The sequence below is a fragment of the Rhopilema esculentum genome, chromosome 18 (assembly GCF_057945365.1).
Source record: "Rhopilema esculentum isolate cy_ngs chromosome 18, ASM5794536v1, whole genome shotgun sequence".
Lineage (NCBI taxonomy): Eukaryota > Metazoa > Cnidaria > Scyphozoa > Rhizostomeae > Rhizostomatidae > Rhopilema > Rhopilema esculentum.
Window position 1 is genome coordinate 2483990 of NC_142832.1, and position 20078 is coordinate 2504067.

At 36.5% G+C, this 20078-nt stretch overlaps 3 protein-coding genes across 3 annotated transcripts; 2 read left to right on the top strand and 1 right to left on the bottom strand.

Moving 5' to 3' along the window:
- The first annotated feature begins 483 nt into the window (after positions 1-483).
- LOC135680922 (protein NDNF) lies at positions 484-2118 on the top strand. The gene has a single exon (XM_065195161.2). It carries the CDS (start codon positions 484-486, stop codon positions 2116-2118), a length of 1635 nt encoding a protein of 544 aa, XP_065051233.2.
- Positions 2119-4583: 2465 nt separating this feature from the next.
- Positions 4584-13738, bottom strand: LOC135680929 (ragulator complex protein LAMTOR3-A). Its single transcript, XM_065195171.2, has 7 exons — positions 13627-13738; positions 12659-12693; positions 11715-11773; positions 11263-11336; positions 9804-9863; positions 8675-8738; positions 4584-5196 (listed from the first exon to the last, which is right to left on the bottom strand). Exons 1-7 carry the CDS (start codon positions 13633-13635, stop codon positions 5123-5125), a joined length of 375 nt encoding a protein of 124 aa, XP_065051243.1. The 5' UTR covers positions 13636-13738; the 3' UTR covers positions 4584-5122.
- On the top strand, positions 8882-19497 carry LOC135680923 (uncharacterized). Its single transcript, XM_065195162.2, has 5 exons — positions 8882-8926; positions 16918-17001; positions 17611-18234; positions 18397-18724; positions 18958-19497. The coding sequence occupies exons 1-5, from the start codon at positions 8897-8899 to the stop codon at positions 19302-19304; spliced, it is 1413 nt and encodes a 470-aa protein (XP_065051234.2). The 5' UTR covers positions 8882-8896; the 3' UTR covers positions 19305-19497.
- The last annotated feature ends 581 nt before the right edge of the window (positions 19498-20078 follow it).

Below are 20078 nucleotides of genomic sequence, written 5' to 3' on the forward strand. Positions count from 1 at the left end.
CAGAAGTCGCAAAGGGTCCGAAGAAATAAAGAAGGGCACGATAAGATATGAAATACATTGAATGGAGTTTGGAGGACAGCGGGGATTTCGAATGTGGTGGCCTCTGTGGTAAAAAGTAAATAATTTTGAAGTGCTCTCTGAACCACTAGCACAGTTACCGCGAAACTAAAGCATGACGATCCTTTGAGACACTGTGATTTTCATCTTTACAGACAATCAAAGGGATTTAACCAGATAAAATGATTATGTTAACTTGCCACTGACTTCGCCCAGTGGACTCTTGCGGTTACCTGCAGGTATTTCATATGTCACCAGCTTGAATAGTAAACGGTGTGTTTCGCCTAGATTGTGTCGAGTCTTTTGAAACACCAACCATAAAGGACATGCTGCTACTTGTGTTAAGTATATAAACGAGTCGTAACAACTCGCGAGGTTAACTGTCCTGTCCTTTGCCCGTCAACGTTGAGCCACGAGCGAGGTATGATGGAGTCTCTCACCACAATGAAACTGATAATCAGCATTCTGGTTTTTAGTCACTTGCGCATATCGTTTGCAGCACAAAGACCGTCAATGGACGAGAAAAAGCAGAGGCTTATTCAATTAATTGGAAATTCGGTGGCCATGAATTTAAGCTCTCAAGTCAAGACGAACGGTGTTGCAAGCCCAGTATCGCTGCCTCCATGGGCGGCTGATGAAGCCTTTTTTGAGTTGCATGAGAATAAATCGTCCTTAGCAATTTTTATCGATTTGATGTGTTTTGCCAGCTTACAGTGGACTGTCAGTTATCTTGATTACAGCGACATTATGCAGAACAATTGGAAAAGAGTTGAGATCGATATGCCAAGAAACAAAAAAGGACCTAAAACATTCTTACATGTGAAAAATTTCGACTCCAACAACGTGGCTGTTGCCTTAGCCGTCTACGAAACAAAGGACTCTCAACTTTTTACACTGCATGAAGCACCTAAAGGATTTTACAAAATAGAGATGCGATCCACGACAAGCTTTACGCAGGTCGTTGGAGTTTCGGTGCTGGTGGGTGGCAGCTTAGAATTAGGAATGCCCCAACTGCCACCTGACAAAATATTATCGGTGGCACATTTAGCGAATGGCTATGTTAACTTGTATTGGGAACCTGCAAAAATGACGGAAAAAGAGAGTGAAAACACCAAAGCGAATATCGACTATTGTGTCTCTGTTAACACGAAAAGAAACTTTGATCGTCTTTGCCAAGCCCAAGACTTGATGAAAAAAAACCCATCAGACATAATTATATTTTATTGTGTTCGTGGTCGAAACCAGTTTAATCTACGAAAGCACTTAAGTAGCGATGTGAACTATCACGTGAACGTATTTGCTGTCAATCCGCATTCGAATCGAAGCCGAGCATACGCTGGATTAACGCTACCTAAGCACAGATCTTCGCTTACAAGTCGCCTTAGGCAGGATTCAACGCTTAATCTTAAAATCGATCCGAAAACAGGCTACCATGTGGTTCAATTCGAGGTGGCAAGGCAGGGTACGACGCGCCTTACTGTCATCGCTTGTGAAGGACCAGTTCTTGTTACTATCACTCATGAATCAAGAGTCTTGAGGAAATACCAAGCCTACGGTGTAAAGACCAACACAATCAAAGCTGCTCCAGTGGGAACCTATTTTGTGACACTAAACAAAAAAATAGACGGGGAACTAAACCTAAGAATCCACTTGTCTTCCAGCAAACGTTGGGGGCCTTTCCCAAGACTGCCAAAAGGCAGAGGTGTCAAAGAATGGCCAATGCTACGCACATGCACAAGTGTCACTATTGCCTGGTTAGCAGCAAAAGGAAAGCAACAGTTTTGTCTGTATATTGGACGATTTAGCACGAAAATATACCAGAAATTAGGCAACGTCTGCTTTAAACCAATGTCTGATTCTGGGGTTCGTAGGATCATCTGTATCAATAAGCGCATTCGCAAAAATCACAAGGCCATTTTCACAAGAACAATTAAAGGCTTGAGGCCTTGTACATCCTACGTGTTCTATATCCAAGTCAAAAGGAGAAGGTCGACGGACACGCTGATTTACAGACCATTGACACTACGGACCAGGTGCAAAAGATGCCTTATGGATGCCTAGAAGCAGTATTTCTGATTCCTAGAAGCAGTATTTCTGATTCCTAGATGAAGTATTTGTGATGCCTAGAGGACGCATTTCTGATGCCAAGAGCTTGTACAGATTTCGAGCCCTGAAGAGCACAAAGTAATGGGATCGAATTTTGTAACAACGTATAAATTATTTATAATTCAAGTTGATTTTATTCACAATGAATATGAACTGCAAATCAATGCAAGTCTTAAAAGTGTGTGATTTCGTTTTTAGAAATTTTCATGCTTAAGAAGAGAATTCTTAATTTTTCTTCTTCTTTTTCTTGTCCAACATTTTTTGCACAACTTGTATTTCTTCTAAGTATGACGTTTTAAATTAGAAGTTTACAGTTGATATATATCTTATTTTTTCATGGTCTTTTCTAACCAATTTCTTGCCATTTTAGTAACCAAAATTCAGGCAGCAAGTACTTCATTTTCATACGAGAGAGCTGCCATTATCGGGTGTTGCTGCACCCAGAGATAGCAACACATATGTCAGTTTTGGTGACATCAACAATTTCAAGTTTCATGCATTCAATTCCGGTCATAGAAAATATAATTTTCTTAAAATTCTGCTTAAAATCATTTTCTCTGGGTGTAAAGTAAATCTCTCGATAGAGTTCTAAAGAATAAAACCTATGCAATTACTTTTTTCTGTCAAATTCTAGAAAAAAGATTTATCCCCTTCATTTCAATTGAAGTCACACCTTGCCTAAGGGGTTTTAAATAGACTTAAAGATTTAGAAAAGCTTATGACAATAACATCCTACACAGAAATTTTTTTATTGCACTTGTTTCCGGATGACCAATAGTTATATTATATATGAAAATTTCAAAGAATCAATTTTAACGAACAGCAGTTTAAAGAAAGGTTAAAAACTTGATGAAGACATAGTCAGTGATGATTTTAAACGCTGAAACGCAGCAAAATATGTGAAATGTTTTTAGGGTTATAAAGGCGAGGCATTTTTTCACGGGGAATAGCAGGTGAATATGGCAGGGGCAGAAAAATCTGTCTTGAACTGGCACGGGGTGGAATATCATGCAGAAGAGGAAACTTAAGACAGACTGAGGGTAGAAAACCCCAGCTTGCAAAGGAAGCGGGGAAATGGAAAATTACCTGGATCACTTGACTTTTCGAGCGGGGACTCTAAGGTCGAGAAATTTATCGCCGGGGTGCATTTCACCGGGCTTGTTACACAGATACTAAATAGAATAGGCGTGACCTGCATAAAACTGGGTAGCAAAAAGGCTTGAAAAGACTTTGGGAAACAATGAACAAGAAGATCAGCCCGCCAGACAAGAAGGTGACGTTTTCGTGGTATTTTATTGACCAAATCTACTTTGGTTTTACACCCATCCTTAAATATTTTAAACGGCTTGAAATTCATCACAGTCAAAAGGTCACAATTTGGTCAATCAGATAATCAGAAAATGACATGGCTTTTGTGAATGATTTTATCATTGACTGGCTACTCCTTGTTCTATATAGAAAGTGGTATTTAAAAGCCAGGAGCTAAGGATGTGGTCTTATGAACAGAGCTCAAATCTAGTGTGATACGCAGAAAAAAGCGTTTTGTATTTTGCTTAGACTGACAAACAAGCACTTGTACAATAAAAAATAGAATCACTTGAGAAAGCAAATTGATGGATATTAAGAAATAATGTTGAAAAAAGATTTAATGAATTCTGAAAAATCTTCCTTAAAGCCCAGAGGTATAGCTTGATTGAGGAAGGTGTGCAAGCTAACTGGCAACTTTGTAACTGTAAGCAGTAGAGGGACAGTTTAGTTGGCATGTAAGAAATAAAGTGAAAGAATGAAAAGTTGATGAAAGAAGCCTTTATCGGGAAAAGATAGAGAAATAATAAAAAGCCAGGTGCCTTTTGAAGAGCGTTGTGTAGTCTGCAAGCGCAAAGAGAACAAACTCATTCGTGTGGTGTTATTCATCCGATTTAACAACTAATCATTTGATTGTACGGCAACGCATTAGGAAGAATGATACGGTCTATGCTGAGGGCTGATGAACAAAATCTATCATTTTCGAAGCGTAGTACTGCCCAATCGGCAGTACAGTATTACAACTATAATTTTCACGCTATATGCAAACAATAAAACGATATATAGTGGTCAAGCTATTTGCAAACATTAACAATTTTTTCAGCTGAGCAATTTCAAGAAAAAATCAATGCTACGGGTTTTAACCCCAGGAAATTGCCAAATCCGTAATGTATTAACTAACAGATTGCTTTTGCGAGTTGATTTATACACCTGGTTAGCATTAGAGAAACGGAAGGCCACACACCCCTAGGCGTCATGATCCCCTGTAAAGAAGTCTTACATCTGTTATCTAATGAAAACATAGATGATCATTGAGATTTCCTGGAAAGATGAGACGCCGACACAGCAACATGGTTATAGAAACAAGTTCTCCGGAACAAAAAAAATACTTCAGCTACCTTTTACTGTAAGCGTAAATCAAGCTTTTTCTACGGCTACAAAATCTAGCACAACAAAAATACATCAGTATAAATCATTTACAAATATTTTATCTACCAATGCCTAATATTTTCAATTTGAATTCGCATATTTTGATTCTTAACTTACATCAAGGAGTCTTAACATCTATACCCTCACTAACTGGAAGTGTACTCAGCTGGCTCTAGCTAACAAAAAATAAGTTTGATGCATCATAATGCATCATAAACAAAAATTAAGTTTAATTTTGTTTTTGGATTAACTCTTGAACTGTGCAGCACGAAAAAGTTGAATTTCGAACATGAAAGTTAGAAAAAAAATTTGCACCATCGAATACTTTGAGGATATACTAGAGTCATTCGATTTTTTAAATACTGGAAAAGATAAATTTAGCAATACAAATTTCCCATAGAGAAATTCAGGGGGCAAGCGCCAATGATAAGCCCACGAGGTCGGGTTTTTTTTCAATAAAAGCAGAGCAGAAGACAATATTATTTATAACTGACCTCTATCTCGACTATGTGCTACCTACAGTCTTGCTTAAGTCTTTCAGTATTTCCGAGAATTCATCTTCAAGCGAGAGAATCATACCTAAAATGGTGGAAAACAAGTTAAATGTTAACACAACTGGCGATAAATACTATGGTATGATTTTAGAGAGAGTTAAAATTGGGCAAGCCATCTAACAATACTCATAAGGGTGAAATTCGAGGAAAGATAAGTCTTTTCATACATTTCAGCAATGACAAATGGAAGGTTGCCAAAAGATTTTTGGCTTATTTTACTAAAATGTTTCCTACATGGCATCGAATGGAATGATTTTGTACTGGGAGAGATGATTTTGTAGACAGGGTCACAGCCTTTTTGTATCTACTCAGGGTTACAACATGTCCCCATCAACTTCAATATCTCGAGTTTAATAAACTTAACGAATGGCTCTTTTACATTCTGAGAAAACCAAACGAGACAACAACGATCACTTGAATGCTGAAAATGCCAAAATTAGAAGCTCTTGATTAATCTAGTCAGTGAGGATACAAAGAATGAGTTAAGAATAACCATAAAACCTTTAAGAGCTTCACTAGATAGCTAATTGTGGGAATGGGGGCATGGGGTCAGCATAAACCTTTCTTAGCCTTTTCACTTTGCGACATATTCTTACACTCTTTCAAAAGTGAAATTATTCTAAAAAGAAATTCAATAAATTCTCCGGAGATACCTTTGCAATAAAATTTCAAGGTCTAAATTTATTCAACTCTCCCTAACTCAAAGAGGCATCTCCTGATTTCATATATCTTTTTCTATATATCACTGTAGTTTCAATCCTTTATCTGGACCTCTTTTCTAAAAGCTCTTTTCTAAAAAACACCAGATCATTTTTGCCGAGGCTCAATGTCCAAACTTTTGGATAATTTGAAGCTTGGGTGGTCTAAATGACGCTCTCATTTCAACATTGATATTTCTACAACAAAATTCTATAAGTTGTTTCTTAAATCACTAAATGTCATTTTTCCATTACTTTGTACGTCGTAACTTTGTACGTCGTTTATTTCTTGGCAAATCGAGCCTCTTGTAAAGTATGTTCTTATAAAAATAATCTCTAACAGCCTCATTAGCAAAGATAGGTTTGAAGGGTGAGAATGGAGGGTCTCCCAGGGGGGAGGATACTTTTTCCCATGTTCCCTTTGGAAAAAACAACCAATGTTCCCGTTGAAAAATAAAAAAACGTTCCTTAAACCAGTAATAATGTTCCTATGTTCCCAGTAGATAATTTAAGTTGTTTCTGTGTTCCTGTACCTTCGCTGCTATGTTCCCTTGTTTCCGAAAACCCCTGGAAGACCCACAGAAGGACTCGTAATAGTAAATCAATCATGAAATGTTTAACAGTGTAAATCATTCATTCAACAGGAACGATCTTGCGGCTTCAGCTTACGAAACAGTTACTTATAAATCACGCCTTGCGTGTTACACTTCATTATTCTGACCATTCACAACTTGAAATTTCTGTTGTTTAAAAGGCTTAGCGAGTCTCCACTTTATTAGCAGCTGATACTGCAACGACTATCGCTTTCAACCGTCAGGAACTTTGGTTTTAGCCCGCAGAAACTGATGGTTATTCTTTTAAATGTTATCTTTAAATGTCATTCTCAAGGCGATACAATTATCTAGCTTAGCCTCGTGTGGCGCTAACCTCGTCTTGTGTCCAGGGGCCAAGGTGTGGCCGTGGGTGTGCGGGTAGAGGTTTCAGACCTATCGCGGTTTCAGATCTTAGGCTGAGAATCGATTATCTTTTTGCTCAAATGGCTTTAAATCGTGATTATTCTGAACTATAGTGGCAGCAGTTTCCCTAACCCAAACCCCTACCCTTACACGCATAAGGGTAAGGCCATGTTTAGAAAAAAAGGTGATTGTAAAACAAAAAACAAAAAAAGTCGCTTAGAACTATGCTTTATTTTACCTAGAGGCAAAATCTAGACGTAATCGATAATGGGTGCAAAATTATTGTGCTGAAATGTTGGTACAGCACTGAATAAACGTTGACGTCCAATAGAAAGGAAAATTAACCTTTTCAAGTCGTGACGAAAGAGCAATATTGCAATTTTCTTGTTCGTGCAAACTTTTTCTTATATTTCCTTGACAGGAAACATTCAATTTTCGTGAGGTCATTCATCCGAGTAGTGTTGCATTAGGGAGGGGAGGGGTGGCAATTGGCCCTATAATCTCAAACATTTAATCTACGATGACACAACGATGGAAAGTTAGTGATACTAAGCCTGTGCTCCAGATACTATGCTTCAACTGTTGTTAAAGTTGAAATGTCGAAGTCTATTTAAATCAATTTATAGACATATTTCATGACAACTTAAGAGTAGACATATTTCATGACAACTTAAAAATGGTTGGAGTAGGCAGCGGCGAAAATTGCATATGTTTACCGGTCTTTCAGGGAGTGCTCATACAGTTTAGGCAGGGTTGTACACGCTTGGTTTATAGGATAGGACGGTATGGAGTTGCTCCTTGAGTTACACGCCTAATGCGATTACCAAGCAACTGTTAGGCAACTCGTCAGCAGGGCTGCCGAGAGGGGGGCAAGGGAAACAAATTGCGCCAAGGCAGTGAGTTCTAGGGCATAATAATGAATTCCTTTTTACGAATGGAATTTATCAACAGTAGCAAAAGTATATTTAAAACATTTTAAACGACTGAAAGAAATGACATTGCAAAAAACATTCTGAAACGCATTTTAAGGTAATGTGAAGAGTGTGGTTGCAAGAATTTTATACTCGCTCCGCTCGCAGGGGGGCCTTATCTTTCTGTTTTCTCTCCAAAACTTTTCAGCGGCCCTGCTCATTAGGCAAAATCTATTGTTTTTGAAAATCAATATATATTTTTGATCCACATGTTACATTGCAGACAAAGAAAACTGGTACATGCAAATATGTTTGGTTTGCTAGAGAGCAAATGTCTCTCTACAACGCTTTCGGCGGTCTTGTTTAATTTAAAAAATGTTAATGGTTGTTGTGAGTTTTTAAAACCACACTTCAGACTAAGACAAATTGATAAAAAAATTCTTGAGTACTTTGCCTCAGACCAAGCATAACTTTTGCGAAATTAGTAGTTAACCTATTCCTCTTAATAAAAAGGGAGGTGCAACAAGAGCGATAACTAATCCTACTTCTGGAGGCTTATTTATCAAGGAATCTTTATGCTTTGTCTGTCCTTTAGTGAGAGCGACAGATAAGGGTAAAGCAAATGCACGCGCGTCGCAGATTTACACCGCATGACGTCATAGTGAAAATGGACCGTTGTGCAAAATTTTATATTAAACACAAGATACAATTGCGGATCTATAATTCTTGATTATTATCTTCCTGAGGTGCAGACAGTTGACAAACTTCATGTTTAAATGCATTTTGTTATACACCCCCAATCAGTCACATTAAAGCTAATGAAATCTTCAGCAGCATTATTTGAAGATGCTAAGCTGTTTAATTCAGCCAAGGTCGTCATCTGAAATACAGCTTGAGGGCGAGTACATAAACAAAACTCTGAAACGATTAGGAATTACCTGTGTTTGCAGAGCCCTTAGCAATCACTGTGACTACCAGCGGTGAGAAATTGAACATTATAATCTAAGAGAAAAACATCACGAGTTGAGCAATATCATGACTTTTTTTTCAAATAATGCAACCAAAACATCCAGCTATACTTGCATTTTATGCGACCCTGGAAAAGTAAATCTTAAAGAGCCTGGGCCGCTAAAATTAAGATTGTAACAAAAAGGAATACTATGCAAAGGGAGCCTACAAAGAAGACAAAGGTAATGTGTACTTTTAAGAAAGAAGATTTCGTTTCTATACGCCTTTCTCAGGAAGATTAAATATGATATCATGTAAGAAAATAAAGGTCACGGTATCAAGACTGCTGGATGGACTCCAAAGAATGCTTACGGCAAAGTGGACGTTAAAGAATGCTTCCTTATCCTAATAATTCTTAGCGAGATTGGAGCCTGAAATATGATAGATGTTGCCTGACCAGGGGGACTGCATCCCTTTGTGTCCTTCGCCTATGTTGATTGCAGGACTAAAGACATTTTTTCAGGACCATCAAATATTGACAATGTCTATAGGGGGAACGGGGTTACTGAAGATTACTGCAACCTATATCTTCTCTTTGCCGTTACTCAAAGGCTAAGTTGGATAGCAGAAAGGCCCATTGCTCTCATCAATTCAAAGCCCCGTGAATGGAGCAGAAATCCAGACCATTTTGGCTTCTTATTCAAAACCTTTAGATAATGATCAATGTTGAGACATGGACACTGATAAAACCGCCCAAAAGGTCTTAGGTTTTTAGTTTTTCTCTACCAGGAATAGTAACTGTGGTTGTGTCCATGAAAAATATTCTAATTTTAAGAGATAACATTGAAAAGGATCAAGGATACAAACTGCGTCAATCTTATTGAAATGTATCGCTCTGGTATTTTAATATTTATTTTCACTGTTGTCAAGGTCTTGAGTCAACTTTTTGGTATCAATAAACATTTCACATTTTTATGTATATTTAAAGAAAATAGCAAAACTATGCAAACAAAATCTACTTTGCTGTTATATTCAGACAACTCAGAAATTACTGTCTGTCGAACGAGAGACAAATTGTTGTTACGAAGGGACCTACATACTGAAGTAATTTAAAATTACCTGGTATGATTGGTACAAGCAAATCATGTTTTTGTTTTTTGATAATCCCAGTTTGCTAGCCTATAGCAAAAGAATTCAATAGTTTTTTAAATCACAACAAAAAAGCTCATTTCGTACATTACAAAACCATTTATACCAATCTCTATTTGTATTAATTAGCCAGATAGAAAGATTATTTATCAAAATAAGATCAATTTGCTTCTGAAAGAGAAAAATGACCATCTTATGGTTCTCCTAGGACCACCATAGTTGATACAAATAGAGACCACCATAGAAAAATAACATTAGTAAAAAACATAATTCATCAAAAACTTTATAAAATTTGGAATGAAAGACAGACAATGCATATTTCTGCCAAATATGGATTGAGGATAGACCAACTAAGAACTCATGACGCCATGATAGAATTCTATTGTTCTATAGCAAATTCCAATCCCTCAGGTGAGGCAAACCAGCCAAAGATTCATGGTAGATAGAGGCTGTTTTTAAATTTTTTGGCTATGAAACTTCCTTAGAATAGAGAAAAATACTTTTAGAATGAAAATCTGAATTTTGTTGACTAACAAGGGACCCTGTTTGAGCTACAAATCTTGAAGATTTAGGCTGCCATAGTGTTTATTATGGTTTTTGCCCCATTTGTGTCATGGTGTCATGGTCTCTGAGATGGTCTATTACGAAGGAGTCAGCACAGGTGCAAGGCTTTCCTGTCAGTGTCATGCTAGACAGTCATGCAGCTCTGCTATGGCAAGCAACTAAGAAGAAAGCAGACTTTTGAAGCACACAAAGTTTTTTCCAATGATACATTCCAAATTTGCTTCTTGTCTGGTGCAATCAAATTCTCTTATATCAAAATTAATAATTTTAAGCACCTACAATTGTTTGAGTCTCACTTATTGAATAAGATTAGAAAACTGTACAGGGAGTGTAAGATAAAAATTTCATAAGTGTAAAAACTTGAAAAGATAAAGATTCAGAAAGAAAACAAGTGAAGGGTGAATGATTAAATCTCATGGTCTCTGGCATAATTGAAATAATAAACAGGTAAAAATGACTTTGCATATGAAAAGTAATTAAAAAAGATTTGGATTCAAGTTAAAATCTTGATTTCCAAGATGCCAGAAGCTTTTTAATGGTAGCAAGCATAGAAATGGAACAGGAAATAAACATATTTATTGGTTCCCCAAAAGCAAAAATAGTCATCTTATGAAGTCATTCTTAAAGGCTAACAAACAGAAAAAACAGAGAGGATAAGATAATTAATTTTGTTGCATACATTTCTGTTCTGGGAGTTTCAATGCAGTTGAAAAATAATGGCTAAAACAATGTGGTGCAATTGCAGCAAAAAGATAAAATTTGAAAGAAAAGGTCATCCTACTTATCAATGTTGAGTGGAATCTTCAACAGTGAAGGAAAATGCAATTTTAGGAACAAGATTAGGCTTAATCTGAATGCTGGATACCTGTTCTGTTGCAGTTGAAAATGTTGCTAGGAAGCTGCCTCTTGTTGCAAGCTCTGGGCAATTTGATTGGTTAACTAGGAAACAAAAATTAATTATCAATAGACTAGTCAATAAACTGGGGCATAATGGGGGCAAGGCAAGTGTCCCAAGAATTTCCTAAGATATTATGTATATTCGATATCTTTTTGCATTTTGAAATGATAATAAGTTGGGATAAATGGGGACATTGTCCATCTGCCTAGTAAACTAAGGGCAGAGAGGTTAAAATTTTAACAGGAAATGAGCCTTAACTGTAAAATATTCTAGCCTCTAACAAGGCTCTAGCCTCTAATTATACAAATGTAATCTTCCAATAAAAATGCAAATGTTTCTATCTTTCTACTGTTAATATGAAGGTCTAATGGCACTTCTAATGATAAAATGATAATCTAGTTGCAAGATCAGTTAAATACCTTTAATAACAGGCACACCTTCCCTGTCCGTCACCATTATTGCTAACAACCCATCAGCCCTGAAACAAAGAAATAACAAGGTTTTGTGCTTTTCTTTTCTTCCTGAAAAATTTCAAACATTATATTAAACCACACCAGCTGCACTTCACTACATTCTGTGTCCACTAACTTGGTCTAGATTGCTATCAAAATTGGTATCAAACTTTAGGCACATCTTTTTCAAAAATTCAAAATGATTGATTTTCTTTGCAGATTCCAGGAAATGAGAGAAGGAGTTGAATTGGGCTCCATTGGCCACAAAGCAAGGAAAAGTTAATTTTTTAGAATCTTATTAGAAACCTATGAAATTTTATATTATATGCTGCTGAACCAAATGTTTGCTATGATTCAAATAACAATGCTATTGATTCAAACTAAAAGAGCTGTCTGCCTGCAGCCAGAGCACACTGATTGACCATATATAGAGAAATAACAAAATGTCTTGATGCAAAAGCTCCAACCCAGATGTTGAACCCAACATTGCATGTATAAATAAAAGTTAACATATATATTCCTTGATTATTTAATTGTGAGAACTGTAACATTTAAGCACAAACAATTTCACGAGGTAAAAGTTTCTACCCTAAATCTTGCATACTGTTTCCTGCATTTTCATGCAACATAAACATTAGGGGTCTGAAATTTCGTGGACCAAGAATTTGGGGTCTTTTTGCATGAAGCTTGAAAAAATTTGAATACAGTCTTTAAATGTATTGGTAGATCTAGAAAATTATAACGATTCTCATACTAGCAGGAGCTGGTGTTATGAGGCCCCTTCAACAAATGCAAATAAAATATAGCTCAAATCTTCATCCTCTTAAGCTCTATATACATTAAATAAATAATAACCAAACAAACAAACATAACAAAAACATTGCCACCATTTATAAACATGTTATATTAACCTCTCTAACATCTCGTGGAAAAAACTGTGCAGAGCCTAAAACAGAAAAGAAATGAAATCAGTTACATTTCAATTTATTATGTTCTCGTTTATTTATCTACTTCACCACAAGTATTATTTTGGAGTTTTTTGAACAGTTTGGATACCATGGCCTTTCTATTTCTTTATTACAAATAAGGTAAGAGTTTTGTAAAGATCAAAGCATTTAATGGAGTTCTTGACACTGGGTTAATACAACCTGGAGATTATATATAAACATAACCCATACCAATAATGATCAATGTCATCAAAACAATTCCAGTATTAGATTACCAAATTGAAATCTAAGTTATAATCAATAATGTGGATTAAAACCCACAATCACTCTGCTCCTCATGGGAAAGTAGGGCACTTTTCCCCAAGATCTAAGGGAGGGGGACCATGTCCCCAAGATCTCAGGAAGGGGGACCATGAAGATTGTAATTTAAAGGCATGCTTGGGTTATTAAAGTTATTTGCCTCACTGTCTTCTTTTCAGAGGTAGAGCAGCAAGTCAGGAACCAAACAGAACAAAACCGCTACCAAATCCATTATGTTATAATTGTAGATGCTACAATTTCGCAAAATGACACACCTATTTTGTCAATTGTGAGAAGATACTTTTAAAAAATATCTCCGCTATGCATCTATCAACTTTCCAATCGGTGTTACTTGCTGGATGTACGTATCAAGTCTGCAAAGGCATTTTCAAACCCGACATTTAAACGAAACTTGTATGCAAACTTAAAAACTCTTGAAGGAATGTCTTGTACGCTCGAGACCTCGACCAAAATGGACTTACATTAAATGTGAGATATAGGCCTAGGCCTTCACTTATTATGTGTCCAACGACGACCTTTAGGATGTTTATTTGCAACTCACTGTAAACAAACAAACCTTAAGCATACAATATTAAAGAAAAGACTGATGGTTATAAAAGTTCAATACAAACCTCAGTCATGTTTAGCTCAGAAAGGTACTCTACAAAAAATCTTGAATATCTTGACTAGAACCCTCTCTGCCTTGCGAAGAAGCCTCTTTTTCGTGATCATGCTCCGGTCACATGAAATTCAACTCAATATCCATGAACCATCTATACGCCATGAAAAAATAAATAATAATCTACAATGAGTTTATACATTTTCCTAAAAACTTTTATAAAAGAAAGATAAATGGAGTACCAAAACAGAACGACGAATATTTTCAGGATTCCATGAAAATTATTATTCATGGCATTCACATGCACATGAAAAGTCTTTTTCAATTGACTATGATTGGCGTGACTTAAGTTGAGCCTGATGAGCCAACTGCAGTTCAAATTTTGGAATTTGAACTGCAGTTGGCTCATCAAATTTGATAAGAAGTCAACCTGCTATCATTCATTTTGTGGATTCATCAGTACAATGAAAAAATGAAAATGGCAAACTGGTTAGAACTCTTTGTAAAATGAGATTAACGCAAAATTTCGATTGAGTTTTTGATGATTTTTGATAAACTAAGAGTCTTAGCTTTACATATACACATGCACATGCAAGCTTTGACAAGAAATTAAACCAATATCTGTTATCGAGAAGCATAATAATCATGTGAAATCAAGAATCTCTAGAGCAGCCAATGCAAAGATAATAGAAAGGGTCTGTACAAAATCTGAAACAAGGAAATACTGAAAAAATTGGGCTTAAAGGAAGCGATAAATTTTGTGAAAGCAATTAAACAACACTAATAAGGTTCTGTTGCAATTAAAGCCAAGGTTCTGTTGGTGTCACAAAACGTTTCAAAATATATAAGACTTTGAAAATAAGCAGTTATTTTTTCTAGTACACTTTGTTTATAGAGCTAGCACACATTGCAGATTATCTGCAAGGTAAAGACTTAATTAATAATAACTTGAATTGCCTAGTTAATAGTTCAATTACATGCTTGTCGATATCCTACAAACAGAATTTTGTGCAAAATTGGAGTTTTTAAGATACACACTCATTTGTAATAGAACTAGACAATATCATAAATATATTTTAAGTATGAAGTTTATAGTCGTTATGTTGTACGTGAGAACACAGCACCAGTTCATGAAATTGATCAGAAATATAATTAATAGAACGTTCTTAATTCTAAAACAATCTAATACCGTGTAGTTTGTTTTGTTGAATGAGTTTGCTTGCAAGCAAATTGTGATCTTTAGGCATTTCGAGCTTGGTAATAAGCTGATCATCAGAGTTGTTTTCCCAGTAAACACCATGAGTATTTGCTTGGAACTGATCTGTATCGATCACCACCAGTTCTACTCATTAGGAAAACACATTGATTAGATTTGTAAGCTTCCCCTGAATATCTGTTTCCCTCGGATCTTAATTACACGCATCTCTATAAAAAACCAAGAAATACCTATCTAGAAAATGTTTCTTGTTTTTGGGTTTTCCTAGAAAAATTGCTAAACTCTTCTTTAGAAATTTTTCGACTCCGCTATTTTAGAAAAAAACTGACAAAGTAAATTGAAATAAAAGTTATGTTTAAATAGCTTATCGTCCAACGAGGAGAGCTTCATAAGCATAGAACCAGTGAATGCACAGGCATCCATTTCACATCAATACACAGTCCAAACCATTACACGAGAAAGTTGCTTTTTATGTTTTATTTGCATTAATAGATCATATTCAAGAAGTTGAATTACATCACTGTGGTAGAAAAGGAGGGGGTGAAAAATGAAAAAATAGCCAAAGCTTCCTAGTAAATCCTTCTGTTTCAAGAAATTTGTGGTCATCTTAGCAAAACGTCGAGCTGGACATCGACTTCCATTTTCAATACTGTTGAGAAAATCGTGCTTGGCACTTTGGAATCTCAGGTATCCCAGGCTCCATGTTAACTAGGGAGTACGTTAGTCATCAATGTGGTGAGTCCAAAATACAAACGCTGCAGGATGCATTTACGAGCACAAATGCTACCTTTTAAAATTGTACTTCACGATAAAACCATAGAGCCATGCTGCAATTTTTACTAGTGCACAATTTGTACAATAACACTCATTCACTTCACGATTCAATACAAAGCCAACCTCAGTGCTGCGATGATGACTTTCAATAACCTGCAGTAGCTATCTGCAAGTCCTACTTCTATACAAAGAGATAGGACGTTTTTGTCAATGAAGAAACAACAACAAATTGTCGAGTGTAGACTCTCTTTTATAAGAACACGAGCCTCAAAATTGGTCAATTTTTAGCAATATGCTTTTTTGCTGAATACTCAAAACTTGTCGGCAAATGGTTGTCTCACTCAATATGTCTCACTCAATATGGACACCTCCCTAGACAGAAAAAGCTAGCAATCGCATTGCTTATACAAAATAAGAACAATCCAGCCTCAGATTTTTGAAAAGATTAAGAAGATTCAGCCTGAACTTAAATGTACTGGATCTTATAAAAAGATTGTATCTACAACTAGGAGCTACAGGATATAAATACGTGCCTTTAAAGATATTATGACAAAATGACGTCCTAGTAGGGACTGCCAATGGAGCTAAAGCTTTAAATGCCTTACTATAAAAATACCAAAAAGGTGTGGTCTGGGTGGGGCACAGCAACCGAAATTCTTTTTTCCATAACCCTCTCCGTGGTCATTGTGTAACCTCTAGTTTGTTACTACATCCAATACGACTAAAATCAATCAATACAAATATACATACAGGTAGGTACAAGCTCAGTAGCTTTGACCGAAAACAAGTGTTTAGTTGACGGGTTGTTTGTGCCAATTTTACTGGTTATTTACTTTACTCAACCAACTGTTTTATTGGAGCATATAAAAACACATCTAGAAAAAAATCTTTCCATTCATCTTGCACAAGTAAGTATGCTACCTATGTTTCAGTGTTATCTTTGAAAGTAACTTAATGTTCATTACCTTCATGGCTTTTGACTTAACTTAATGTTCTTTCTTTGATACATCAATTTTTGTAAATTTTCTTATAATTTTTTTAACTTTTTAATGACACTAACACTAAAGCTGTTGCAGTGACGCGATAAAAACTATGACTTTTTTTTGAACGATGGCCTGTTATGCACGAAAAACTTTCAAACTAAAATCTGCATATAGAAACAGCTTTTCGCACCTTTATATTAATCATGATGCTTGATTTAGCAACGGATGGAAGATGGAAGAAGGGATTGGCGATTAAAAAATCGACATCGCAAAAATCTAACATAGAATAATATATGTCATTAGGTATCACAATTTTGTTTGTCATTTGCAGAAGGATTGCAAAATGAAGTGTCAGCTGTGTCTCTTCGCACTATTTGCCTTCGCGGCTCAACTTGCATTCGCGGAAAAGGATGAGGTATGTGGCTTTGAATACAATTATGCGAAGATTTTATTGAAATTTTTTTTAAGGAGTAGAGGTTGATTCATTAAGTACGATCAGGGGTGTGGTGTTGTAAAAATTAACGTAGAGGCAAACATTCTCAAAAATAAGAGCAAAAAATAGAACTTCGTTTCTTTTCAGCAAAGCCCTCTCTCCTTTATCTTTAAAGGGCTCTCTATCCTAGATAAAATTAAATAGAAAGAAAAAGCCTTTTCTGGCATCTAAAAACGAAATGTTTTCTAGCACTTGTTGCAGATCCTTCATCATGCGAAAAAAAAGGGAATTAACAACAAAATGGATCGGCCAAAGAGGCCTCTGCTTCTATAAAACTTGCTGTCAGGTTCCATCTCATGAAAACCCCTAAGATCCATCATGCATTTCAGCCTGCTAAATGGTCTCTAGATATTAGTACCAGCTTCTAAACATTCTTTGATCACGAGGTCTACGAAAGAGAATACCATTAACATGAAATAAATGCCTGAAAAACGAGCCTTTTAGCCATGGGTGTTCCTCCTTAGCGTGTTGAACTCTTCTACTTTCTTAGTTTTCGTTGATTTCTATTTGACTGTTGGATTTTTCTTTTAGCAAAAGCTTCGGGCAGAAATAGCACGCCGAGGCAATGAAATAGACATGGGAGATGTTGACGATTATGACATAACAAACCCGACAACCGAAATCCATAATAATCAGGAATGGAAGAACCTCAGCCCCGAAGACAGGCGCAAGATGGCAGTCGAATTTTACTACTCAATGATCGGTCTCTGTAAGAAGAAGAACATCAAGAATTGCCAACCAAGTGATGCCCAGTTTATAGCAAAGGCATACGCAAGGGGAGATCCAGAATGTTTCTTCTATTGCGGTTATGACAAGATGAAAGAGAATGCCAATAAGCTGCCTGGACAGTACACCCTTGCTTTGGCCATCGACGTTGGCCTTGACTGGCACAAGGAAGTGAAGGATATCGATGATATGGAGACGCTCGACAGAGGTGGTCGTCAAGCAGCTGGTGCAATGACCAAGAAGTCCGCAAAACGAATCATCATCTTCCCGATCGTGTTTGCAGCTCTGAGTGCCATTATCAATATTGCGTCAATGGCTGCCATTGGGTATTTCTCTAATGACAGGAATCTTGATGACATGTCAAGGGTAGGAGGCAAAGCTGGACAAATCAGGGCTGCATTGACACCAGCCTTGAAGGTTACAAGAGCGGTGGGTAGTCCGATTTTCAAAGCTTTTGTTTTCAATTGGGTCCATATGTTTGCTTGCTGAATTAGCAGAACATTTATCCACTAGCCTAGAAAGCCCAGCCTTTAACTAGATCTATATTATATATGCAGCTTGTTACTTAAATTACTTTTTTGTCTTTTCCAGACTCGTGGCTGCTTTGACGTGAAGGGAATTGTCAATGTACAAGACGGGCAGGGAAACAAATACAGCAAGAAAATTGGCGATCTCAAAGTGGGAGACCAGGTCGAATCGGTTGATGATAATGGCAACATTGTGTTCAGCAACGTTTATTACATTGCTCACGGAGATGGAGAAAAGCGAGCTAAGTTATTGAGAGTTTATTATGAAGGAAACGCACCTGAAATGGAGAGCATTGGCCTAAGTGAGCGCCATCTTATTTACGCTACCAAAGCCGACAGCGAACTCGATGCAGTGAAAGCCAAGCCCGTCATGGCTTCGCAACTCAGCAAAGGTAACCTTAAAAGTAATTTTGGAAAAACACAAAATATATGACTGAAATGGTTGTTTGTATAGTAACATTGCGTGTTTTACTCGGAATTTACGGTTTAGAACCGAAGGGATGCTAGCAGGCTGGAGAGAAGACGGAGAAGAATCGTGTATCAAACACTTGTAAAAATTGTAGTGACAAAGCCCGAGTATTTTGCCACAGAGTTGTCTAAATCTTCAAAAAATTTATCATTTCAGGTGATTATGTATGGGTACAGGAGAATTCAGAATTGGTTGCCAAAAAAGTCTCAGTAGTGTTACCATACGTTGGAAATGTGATCCATCCACTCACTGACAACCATCACATCATTGTCAACGGTGTCCACGCTTCAGTGCACATCATCAATGAAAGTGCATACAGAATTATGACAGCACCATTGAAATGGGTCTGTTGGATGAGCCCAGAAGCTGGCGAGAGCAAACTCGTCAACAAGCTGGTGCGCCTTGTGGAGGACGCAAAAGAACCATTTGCAAGCAATACACTTGGAAGCGTTTTCCAAAAGAGAGATGTGCATATGGGGATCTATGGCATGAGTGAAGCTTGAGATACCTGCAGCAGATAATGAAACTGGACTATCGTTCAGATGTTCAAAATATATATATCAAAAAGTTTGATTTGTCTGTATCAGAAAATAAACCCCATATACCTAACCAGTTTATAAAATTGAAAGTATCTGTATCAGAGAAAGGATAAATCTGAATCATATCAATTTGATCAAAGATCATTTGAATTCAAAATCTGTCTAAATTGACTCTCATTCTATTGAAACATAAATGTAGCATAGTGAAAGAGTATATTATTCTATAATTTTTAAAATTTGATCTTATACAAATTCTCGTAACCTTCCCGAATTTAGATGAAAATTAATAATCTAAGCTTGATAGGAAAATCATTTTTATACATCTTACACGAACATTCGTTAACGAAGCAAAAAATAAGGGGAATCATTCCATTTTTTAAGAGGTTTATTCTCAAGCAAAGAGCTAACACAGAAAAATTGTTAATATATCTTGATTTTCATGGGATGTTTGATACACCTTCATTCTACAAGGACATCACAAGCAAGAGTGGAATGAAACTTTACATTCTGCTGTTTTCATTTGCTATCTTTTCAATGCCAGGAAATTTAAAAAGAGACCAACGGGTTGGAGCTGCACAGGAGAGACACCTGGATTTGATATCGTTCTCTCTTCGTGATATCGTTCCTACTTCGGTTAAAAATCCAATATTGTTTGTAGGCTTAAGATATAATTAAATGCAGTTAAATTTACATCTTCGCGATAACGATGGCAGTATATGAAAATGAGGTCTAGATTGA